Below are 11875 nucleotides of genomic sequence, written 5' to 3'. Positions count from 1 at the left end.
AGTATACTGATCTGGAGTCTGGAGTTGAAATCATGAGCACATATTTATGAAACCATTCTCCAGGTTTTGCTCAAACTCAGATTTTGTACTCAAGCCCAATTAATTATTTCTGTGTAAATCACAATTTCCCACTGATTATGAAGAATTGTAGAGAGACTAATCACTTCAAACCAAAAACCGCTTAAAATCAGAAGAGCTTATTCTTGAAATAAGAATGTTAGTTTGAGCACAAAAATGGTTTCATGATTTATCAAAGATATATACACATACCAAACAAATAAGTTTCCTATATATGGATAGTTCCAGTTTTTGGAAGTGCTACATCCTTAAATGATAAAAAGTGTTCAGGGCTTTTAGCTGAATCTTGGCATTTAACAATTTCAGAAGTAAAATAGAATTCTTTTTGAATTTTTGAGTGTCAAAACATAGGTCAAATAAACCTGTCTTTAAAACCAAGGAGTCCAATTTTATTTTAGGGAGTCAAAACATGCTCTTAAATATCAGTCTAGCGTCAACTGAAAGCCCTGGTAACTCTGGCTTATACTTCCTCTCATGTACAGCAAAAAGTGCTCAGTTTCCATAAGTACACTGTGAACAAGTTGCGCGATTTTTCTTGGTAATTTGATTTTTCTATTATTCAGTAATTGTTATTTTAAAAGCAACACAATTGCTATTCGCTAATTTGAAAAGAAGCTGCATGATGCTTGTCACTTTGAAGTGTGGCTGCCCAAGTTGTCATATGCAAAAATAATAAATGACCTTATCAAGTGTCCTGCCCGTTACAAAGTCATTCCTATGTTTCTATGCCAATTAGACATAATTATTTTTATTATGATGTTCATATTCATTGCCATAGCTTATGTGTTCAAAACTTTTATTAAATTTTTGTTATAAATCAGATATTGTTTTTGTTATTTATAGTATGAAATGTAAATCTGGCATAATGATTATGACAATTAGCAAACCAGCATCATCAATTCTAAACTATAACATTCTGATAATATTTTCTTTCTGATTTTGCTGACTGTTATGCGACGCCTGTCATAAGTATCCCGGTGTGTAAACCTCTAACACTGTTCGAGTAGTATTTCCCCCTATCATCCTCGGAATAAATATGGTAGATAGGTAAGCATTTTTTTATGTTGGCAAAATATTGAAACTATGTTTCTATAGAGCAGGATTTCTAACTTTTAACAGTGCATATACTGAATGCCAATAACAACTTTAGGGTAAGCACAATATCTAGGGTAGGCACTGCAAGTGTCCAAGTCTGGTGTTAGGGCCAGAGGAAACTCGGGCTAGTACTGCAGTTTTTATTTGACATACTACTGTATGCTTACATAAATCCTAGACTGTTTGAGGCGAGTATTGAAGCCATGGAAAGGAAATAAATAAATCAACAAATCATTCAGATAGGGAGTAATGAAAGAGCAGAAGCAAAAAGTTTCCTATTTCATACCTAATCATGTTTTTATAATCAGTTTGAACGAAGTGTGCGTTACACACAACATCAGCCGGTGACGGTTTGCCCGATCGCATCTCTTTATGGCGACCCTCCACTTCAGTTCTTCTTTGTCGTACGGGGGCACCCGTACGTTGCAGTTAACGTTGTAGACCTGACTCTCGGGGAAAGTTGTGTCCTCCACTTCCAGAACATTGTGGTACACGGACCGTAATACACAGCAGTACTTCACCTGTAAGTTCACTATTCATCAGCGACTACAGGCGTCAACGTGAAATTAGGCCGTATACACCCGCGCTCGCGCGTCCTTTTAAAAAGAGCGATACCCCCTAGTACACCCGCGCCCTCTAGGGGACAAGAATGTCGCGGTGGGAACCAATATAGTCGAGCAGTTGTAATTATAGCCTATACACACTTGCCCTCTAACACTGTTGTAATGGGACGGCGCGGGGGCAAATGACATGTAAATATATATACATAATTTCATATGCAGTATGAATGAGTGGTTACTTGTTGAAGATGATGAAGATGATGATGGGGAAGACGATTGTCTATTGGGTGAAACGTATTGATGTACTGGTAATGATGATGATTGTGAAGACGATTGTCTATTGGGTGAAACGTATTGATGTACTGGTAATGATGATGATTGTTTATTGTGTGAGATTGGTTTTGATGCATTGGTAATTATAATTTCATAATGATGATGATGATGATGATGATAATGATGTTTATTGTGTGATATTTGTAGTGATGCATTGGTAATTATAATTTCATAATGATGACGTTGAAGATGATGAGGGTTGATGATTGTTTATGTGTGAGAGGTATTAATGCAATGATGATGATACTGATATTTGTTTATTATGTGAGGCATATTGAGGCAATGATGATGATGATTGTTTATTGTGCTCGATATGCATTGATAATTATATTTGCATGATGATGAAGATGATGATGATGATGAGGGTTGATGCTTGTTTATGTGTGAGAGGAATTAATGCTGCTGATGATGATGATTGTCTACTGTGTGAAATGTATTGATGTACTGGTAATGATGAGGAGGAGGATGTTCATTGTGCGAGATATGTACTGATGCATTGGTAACTATATTTTCATAATGATGAGGATGATGATTGTTTGTGGGTGAGGTGTATTGTAGCAATGATGATGATGATGCATTTACACATCCATATACAGTATTTTGTGTGTGAAAAGAATGTGTGTGCGGAACTTTATGTAATGTAAAAAACTTCGAAAAATAAACAATTATAAAAAAAAATATGTAAAATTCACTCAGATGATGTTTCCCAGATCTTCAGACAATGCAACCCCAGAAAACTTAATTTAATACTATGTCAAATCAGGCAAAAAGCATGTGATATAATTTTGATAAATAATTTGATCACCTGATTCAAGATGGTTGCTTTTCCTGTGGTGCAACTTGTGAAGATGCGGAGCACTTCTTCTTCTTGCCTAATTATTTAGATTATAGACATGAAATTCATGAAATATATAACAGATTGGGGTCTATTGATCTCAATCTACTATCATCTGGTGATAATGAACTTTCGCCTGAAAATATTTTTTTTCATATTATCTAAAGTAAAGAATTATATTACCTGTATCATATTATTACAAGGAATCTCTTATCATTAATAAAGAAAATATGTCAATCTGCTCCTTGTGTGTGAGTTAAGTGTGTGTGGATAGATGCATGGGAATGTGCGTGTGTATGTGTCGCGTCTCTATATGCATGGATGCGGGAGAAAACGTGAATTATAAAACATGTACTATTCATAGAACATCGTTTAATGGCCATACCGGAACAGGAGATGAATAATATAGATTATGCCTAGCTGTTGTCAAATCCTATTGTTGAAAAAAAATGAAACTAAATTAAAGCACAGTGTTAAAAAGTCAATGAAGCGAAAAAATATAGGTCACAGTGACCTACTTTTGTTAAATTGGTGAAGAGCCCTCTATTTTTATCCGTATGATGACTGTCGGAGTCGGAGTAATGAGGCTATTGGCGCGCCGCCTTGTAATCTAAGTAATGCTGTCGTATCAAATATCCTCAATGCTACGTAATAATTATGAATATTTTCACCTATAACACGACAAATAATACGCTGGAACATCATTACAATTCGAGGTGTAACAGGTGCACCCCTGAGTTTCAGGAAGCTGTAAAACTACCAACTATACTTTTATTTTGCAGTCAACCGCTTTCAAAATTACCAAAATATGTTGCCCTTTTACACACTTTACAACTTAATCTGGCAAACAGTTACACAGTTTGGCATGTTCCCACACATTTTCTGTCTTTTTAGAACGTATGAAAAAAGGGAGATAACCCGATCAGAGGTTTACCGTTTATGAAGAGAAGGGCGAGAACTCTGTCGGTCTTGTAATAAACATCCATAATGGTATTAGCCGTGTCCCGTCTACCAATCGATCACCTGTCGGTCGTAACTTTCTCGGACATGCTCCAGCAGACAGAATAAGACAAGATGGTGTCACCAGCTGTGCATGAAGTCCTAGGTCTTCATTGAGATCATCCCAGTGTGTCTGAACCGTATAAGGACACAATAAGTTTACAGTTGAAGCAACATAGATAAATCCGTTTACTGAATCAGAACGGACACGCCTTTATTGATATAGTAATTAAACAACTGGCAGTACAAAACCCGTGCCATGGTAACTTATACTGTAACTGTATCAATTTCCTCTGGCGATTGTTGTTGGTATGGAGATTAACTTAGATACACTTGTAGGAGTTTGGACACTGTCAGGTGGACATTAGCCCGGGGTCGGTTTTGTTATCAGAGATATCCGACAACTTCTACTTTTAGAACCCGTGAGAACGAAGTGGGTGTTTCGCAAATAGTACCGGGACACCCAACCACAAAATGCACTTTTGCCGTAAAAAAAAAGAAATATGAAAAAAAAACCCGGACATAATGAGAAATCGATAAAATAGCTTTCAAGATTTCAAGATTTGTTATTCGCTCCAGACACATTTCGTGTGTAAAAGGAGGTCAATCTTCAGATACATTTGATAATGTAACAAAACGGGGAAACGATACTACCAGACCGGACTTTGAACTCGGGACCTCCGAGCTCTTGAGTGACTCTAACCAAAATAAGTTACCTGTTAGCCGGCGATCTACCCAGTCCAGTTCAAACACATTCCTCCATCCTATTTCTTTGCCTTCATCCCTGAAGACAATACCATTTACAACCCATGTTCGGATTTCCCCTTGCTAGCGTATACCAAGTACTTGCAATAAGGGTTGCAAGTACTTGCAACCTGCATTGACCACAGCACCACTGTAACAGGAGAGAAAAATACACGACCAGTCTTGAAATCGAACCCGGGACCGTCCGAACTACAGAGGGACATTTCAACCAATTGAGTTACCTGATTGCAAACGCCCATTCCACTTTCGAAACCTGTGCTAAGATTTGCGCTAGGTCAATATGAGTAGTAAAGTAGCAGCCTTACTCAAGTTCGGGGTATTATTTTTATAAAGGTATCACACAAAAAATTTGTGATAAATTAGTGCTGAAATTAATTGTGTAAATAATTAATTATTCATGAAAAACTATAATCTTACCATCTATTATTAAATTTATATTTTGAATTGTCCATATCTAACAACTCAAGTGTGACTTAATACAAAACACGTTTATATGACATGTAGACAGAATTTGGCTATATACATGTGGCATTATCCTTAATTGTAATTACTGTATATCCTTTGTGACATTTGAGATAAGTAAGACTCATGTGTGAAGTTTTTATATCCCTAAGTACGTACTCTCTGTAAACTTACTTTCATAACTCATTACTATTGTCCATCAAATTACGCAACATTACGCAACAGGATTAGTGTAATAGCCTTTACCTTGTGGACACTGACCACGGGTAATTGATCTAACAATTAGCGACACCTGTCACTTAAACCTTAGGTACCTTTATTGTACGCACATGTATTTAACTGTAATATGTTGTATTGTAAATCAGTTAGGTTCTAGACTCTGTACGGAACACATCGGGTTTATTTTGGACACTCCAGAATATCCCGCCGTCAAGTCAAAAGTTATCTCTTATTAAATTTCAAACTTAAACTTTAATCAACTCTTACGTCATCATTTCAACAAGACAAAACGTGCAGAAAAACCTTATGTTAATGGCATGCATGGGCTATTTGATTCAGACACATGTGTATATTAGTGTGGAGTCTGGTCGGAAAGTTTATAAAAGCATGTACAACACGCAATAATCTAGTCTTGGGGTCATAGAGATGACTCAGATGGAAAAAAGACAACTGAGATGACACCTTTTTGTTTTCTTTATCTCGAAAAAGAATATACGTTGAACATAATTATGGAGACAAAATGTAAATAAATGTATATTATGGCAAGTATATAGTACAAGTGAGTTTTAATTGTATACATGTAATTATGTACTGTATGACTATATATTTTTATCATTCTTTGATACTGACTACATGTGTTTGAAATGCCACCTGGTATTTTTTATATGTAACAAACACAATCACAAACACACATTCTCAGACATGTGTTTTATAATCCTAACACTGAAGTTAACCAGGAATCTGTTACCAGTACGAATTCCATGACTTCTTAGCAACACACGAACGTACACCAACAAGGCTCAGCTGTTTCACCGACAGACATGCAATTGGTCTACATGTCATTCGAATGACACAAACGCGTGTATGTGTTACTGTGTAACACGAATGAATCACAAACACACGTGTGCATGTCAAAATAAATCGGATAACATGTATACACGTCCATGAGTCATATAACTTGCATGGCATGGCATGGCATGCCTACACATGTGCGGATGTCGAATTACTCGAATGATACAATAACACACGAACATATGTCGAATCATGCAACTGACACACTTACACACGCGCATATAATTGTATCATATCATTCGAATGACACACATATACACATGAGTATGTCAAACACTCGAATGACACAAATATAACGTGCGTTTTTAAAATCACTCTAGTGATGACACCCACACACGTGCGTATGTCAAATTACTAGCATGAAACACAGATACACATGTGTCAAATCACTCGAATGACACACCCGCACACATGCGAATGACACACCTGCACACATGCGAATAATACACCCGCACACATTGGAATGTAAAAAAGTCCATTGAATAACACACCAACACATGAGTACGTCAAATCATTAAAATGACATACATACTCACGTGCGAATGTCAAATCACTCGAATGACGTACGTACACTCGTATGTTAAATCATTAAATGATACCTGCGGACTTGCTGATGATCGTTGTATAATATTACACCCAGAGATACGTCTCTCACTCCTAAGTGACCACACACACACATTCTCCTTCTCACTTTACTTGGCCTGTTTAACATATAATGAAGGCCCAAGTTTTACGAGCATTCCTTAAATTAAGACGACTCGTTAACTTGTACGTTTCTCGTTACTAGTAATAGATAACTATGGCAGTAAAGGTAAACGTCCTGAAATTAAGATTTTCTTCAACTCTCAACTCCAATATTGCTGTCCTATGGAAAATCTTAAGTTAATGAATTTCCGTCTGTTAGGGAATGTTCCAACACTTTGTGGAGCTGGTGTCCGTTAAATGAAGTGCACGTTTCGGATTTGAAATGCTTGATAAAACTGGTTTGCTTCTTTTTATAGCACATACAATGTTTTTGACATTTATGGAGGAAACAACAAGTCGCCAATAAAACATAGAAATCAACACGTGAAATAAAAGCTTAGAGATTTGGTTATGAAGTGCACTGCGTTACTTACAGCATTATTTTTAAAATGAGACAAAATTATAGGATAAACTTTATAAACAGCGTGCTGTCATTTAAACTTAAATGATTGCCTCCTTCGTGTCTTAATCTTGTTTTTGAACGTGCAACGAAATGACCGCCACCGTGTAATATATTTATATATCAAATTACTTCTTCTAATATATGAAAATATTTTTGACTTGAACATTCTTGGATACTGGATTACGTTGAAAGCCCACCCGTATATCAAATAAACAAGTACATGTTAACACAATTTCAAACATTCTCACATGTCATTTTAACCACAACATCTGAACCCGATACAAGTCACATGTACCATAGTTAGATCCCCTCCAGCAAACGTATGGATATCAACAGCCATACACGTGTCACTGTTGTAACATATCACTCTCGTTCACAACAATTCATCTTTATCATATATGTATATATGTCGCTCACAATGACTAACAATGTTAAAATATCTCTATGCTTACATTGATTTTCTTCGTTAACATATATCTCTTGCTCATAATAACTAATCCAATTAACATATCACTCTCGCTAACAATAACCAACCTCGTTAAAAAGTCTCTCTCGCTAACAATAACCAACCTCGTTAACAAGACTATCTCGCTAACAATAGCTAACCTCGTTAACAAATCTCTCGCTAACATTAACTAACCTAGTAATAATATTTCTCTTGCTTACAATAACTAACCTTGTTAACAAGACTCTCTCGCTAACAATGGCTAACCTCGTTAACAAGTCTCTCGCTAACATTAACTAACCTAGTAATAATATCTCTCTTGCTTACNTCTAACAATAAGTAACCTCGTTAACAAGACTCTCTCGCTAACAATAGCTAACCTCGTTAACAAATATCTCGCTAACATTAACTAACCTAGTAATAATATCTCTCTTGCTTACAATAAATAACCTCGTTAACAAGACTCCCTCGCTAACAATAGCTAACCTCGTTAACAAGTCTCTCGCTAATATTAACTAACCTAGTAATAATATCTCTCTTGCTTACAATAGTTAACAATGTTCATATATCTGTCATTCACCATGACTAACCTTGTTGAAATATCCCTTCCGCTCACAATGAATAACCTCGTTAACATATCTCTCTCGCTCACGTTTACTTACTTCGTTGACATATTTCTCTTGTTCACAATAATTAACATTGTTAATATATCACTGTGACTCACAATAACTAACCTCGTTAACAAGTCTCTCTCGCTAACATTAACTAACCTAGTAAACAAAGATATCTCTTGCTCACAATAATTAACATTGTTAGAATATCTCTGTGACTCACAATAACTATAATCTCGTGAACAAGTCTCTCTCGCTAACGTTAACTAACCTATTTAACATATCTCTCTTGCTTACAATAGTTAACAAGTCTCTCTCGCTAGCATTAACTAACCTAGTAAACATATCTCTGTCACTCACAATAAGGAACCATGTTATAAAGTCGCTCTCGCTAACAGCAACTAATTTCCTCATAAACAAATATCTCGCTAGCAGGAAATAACCTCGTTAACATATATCTCTTGCTTACAATAACTTGAACAAAAACCTCCCGCTCACAGACTTACGACATGTTACGGACATAATATCTGCCTTTTTTGTAGTGCCCGTAAACTGTTTTCTTGCATTGGTAGGGCATTGAATATCATACAAATATGAACAGTTATAAAAAAACTAAAAATAACTCTAACAGCAGCACAATAGGGATGTCAAAGTAAGGTATGTATGCTATGGACACATAAATAATTCAGTGTTAGTTAGCATGAAGCTATTTTTTAGCTTTCATAAATCCGTGTCATTCCGACGACCTTCACAAGTACAAAATGCGTCTTTTGGAGGCGATATCCTATTACTGGATGACATCGTATGTTTTCATACCATACCGTCACATTCTTATCTCTCTCGTGTTGTGATCATTGCTGCTGATTCATAGTTTTGTTTCCGTTTTTCTCTCTCTCAGGAAACGTAAGGTTTGCTATAGCAGCTATTGTCAGTTAAACATATACATGTGCTTTTAAACACTCCATCAATGTAACATTAGTCAACATTTTCGAATTATGATTACCTGGGCACGTATTCACGAAACCGTTCTCATGCTCAAACTCAGATTCTCTGCTCAAGCCCAAATGTCTTGTTCCGGCGATAACATTGTTAAAAATGTACAATTTCTCAATGATTTGGAAGAATTTTGGTGAGACTAAAAACCGAATCCAGTTTTCAATATTTACATTTGACATTTTGACGATTCAAGCGAATTACAAAAATACTGGTTTGAACACAGTATCCATGCTTGAGCATGAAAATGGTTTCATGAATACGGGTCCAGTTCTTTACCACTGCACGTTTAGTAATTGCATATGAATGACGGTCATTTAATGGCGAGTAAATTGGTGAATGCTAAAAAGACATTTAAGACATAAAGGCAGCAATCATAAAAAATGTTCACATAGCAAATTGGCACACTTCATAGACAATTAAAAAAACATTTCACATTATTTTTATGACAAATTGTTAACTTGTACTTATTTTAATATTTCCAAAAGATTTTCATACAATAGATAATACGAAATAAGCACAACTTTATCAAAGCATTTCAAATCCTCATCACAAACAGTAATACGCTAGCCAACACAGGTGTGTAAGTTGCAATACAACAATATGCTCACTTACGTCATCGTGCAGGTTACAAAAGTGTAAGGAGCTTGCACGTGCCCTGAATCATGTGACTATATTTGGCAGACAGGTGTTCTTACGACCACTATAAGAAGGGGGTACTTAAACCCGTTAATCCCTCCAAACGACCTCAGACTCTAATAGGCTCAAAAGCTACCGACAGGCCGTCACATTATACGTAACTACTTTAAAGTAGTCGCTATGCGTCACACTCTTCCTCGAACGCCTCTGCAAGTTCGTCTGGGAGTCGGAGCTCCACTTTAAAGTTATTATTCTTTCCTTCCTTGTTGAGTTTCTTCTTGTACACATGGAAAGACGCCGCCAGGGACAGCGCCATTTTCCTGGCAGTCGCGTCGGAATCGCAAAGAACCGCGTGACACTCCGTGGTTTTGGCGCGTGATGAGAGTTCGCTGACGACGATGAAAGTGAAGACTTTCCAAAACTTTATGTCCTGAACACCATATGATATAAAATCTATCGGAACCAGGCCGATGTTGCCGACCTCCTTCACCCTAGAGGCCGCGTGTTCCCTAATCTCGATTCCTTTAGAGGATACCACAACGTATGTCAAGGGAAGCTCCACTTTTTCATTTTCACTTAAATCTTTTTTTAGAGCACCGATCATTCTGTCGACAGGTTTCCTCACATGCTGAAGTCCAAATAATCCTTTAGTAGGCTTCTTGCCGAGATATTTAGCAACAAATACCTGCGGCAACTTCTCAATTTTGATTTCACTTAGTGGTGATTCCTCGGGTTTTTTGCGACTCTTTTTATCTGATTTTGTCAAACGTCTTAATTTCGAAAACACTGACCCTGTAGATTTAATGTTCTTTGAATCTTTTGAATCTACAGACGGCTTCTTATTTGGTGTTGTTTTTGACTTCGAACGAGACACTTCCTGTTTTGTTGTTTTGGCTACCTGTGCTCCTTGTTCAGATTTGGCATCTTTGCTGGTATCACTGGCAGACGATTCGGCGCCGATTGATTCGTTTGTGTCATCGTTCCTGCTATCTTCGTCGTTCTCTTCGTCAGGTATGTCTAAATTCGCCGAAATCTCTAAATCGTCAAGTCGTCCCAACACATCTTCGTAAAATTCTGAATTCAGAGTTTCACCAACTGCGCTATTGTCTTCTATGATGCCTGCCATAGCTTCCGAAGCAGACGACACGGAGCTACTGTCCTCCGCGCCCGACATTTTATTAACTCACAGAAACGTCACAGGCCAGGAATGTTCTCATAACAGTGTAGTCACCCACACATCGATCAGCACGTAATTCGTACTTCTATTGGTCACTCAATGACGTTGTATAGTCAGTAACCCACTAGTTAGTCGATGGCCACACGAGTAACAATTATAAAAGGTAATGGCCGACGTTACCTGTATCAAGAGATCAGAATTCCAGCCGTGTCCCGCCGAGAAAGCCGGTCCAGGTAAACACCGATTACAGGTGTGGCCTTACCTGTGTGTTGTACTACGTGTATAACCGCCCCAGGTAAATGTGGCTCAGGCATGTCAAAAGGAACAGCTCAATAACAATAGTACGTATCGAAAGGCGCGCGCACACACGGCTGACACACTTACTGAGCAAAAAAGACAGTGGACACGCCTGAGAGCGCGCTAGGGTAAACTAGGACAACCCGATCGCACTTTTTACCACCATAACACCTATAAAATCGTCGACTTCACATGTACATAGCCCGTAATTATATGTTTATAATCTGTTAATACCAGGTACCTCGTATAATCCCTTCACCCTACATATAATTCAATAACGCGTGCAAACGTAACCAGAGAGCGAATACATGTCTCTAATAATGTTTTGTAAAATAATTACCATATATTGTACATAAGACCACGGTATT

At 37.2% G+C, this 11875-nt stretch overlaps 1 protein-coding gene across 1 annotated transcript; it reads right to left on the bottom strand.

Moving 5' to 3' along the window:
* Positions 1-9824: 9824 nt before the first annotated feature.
* On the bottom strand, positions 9825-11561 carry LOC110459361. Its single transcript, XM_021511577.1, has one exon. The coding sequence runs from the start codon at positions 11205-11207 to the stop codon at positions 10212-10214; it is 996 nt and encodes a 331-aa protein (XP_021367252.1). The 5' UTR covers positions 11208-11561; the 3' UTR covers positions 9825-10211.
* Between the last annotated feature and the right edge of the window lie 314 nt (positions 11562-11875).

Source organism: Mizuhopecten yessoensis, unplaced genomic scaffold (assembly GCF_002113885.1).
Source record: "Mizuhopecten yessoensis strain PY_sf001 unplaced genomic scaffold, ASM211388v2 scaffold10045, whole genome shotgun sequence".
Lineage (NCBI taxonomy): Eukaryota > Metazoa > Mollusca > Bivalvia > Pectinida > Pectinidae > Mizuhopecten > Mizuhopecten yessoensis.
The sequence above is the reverse complement of the archived record's forward strand: the minus strand, read 5'-3'. Positions and strand labels throughout refer to the sequence as shown.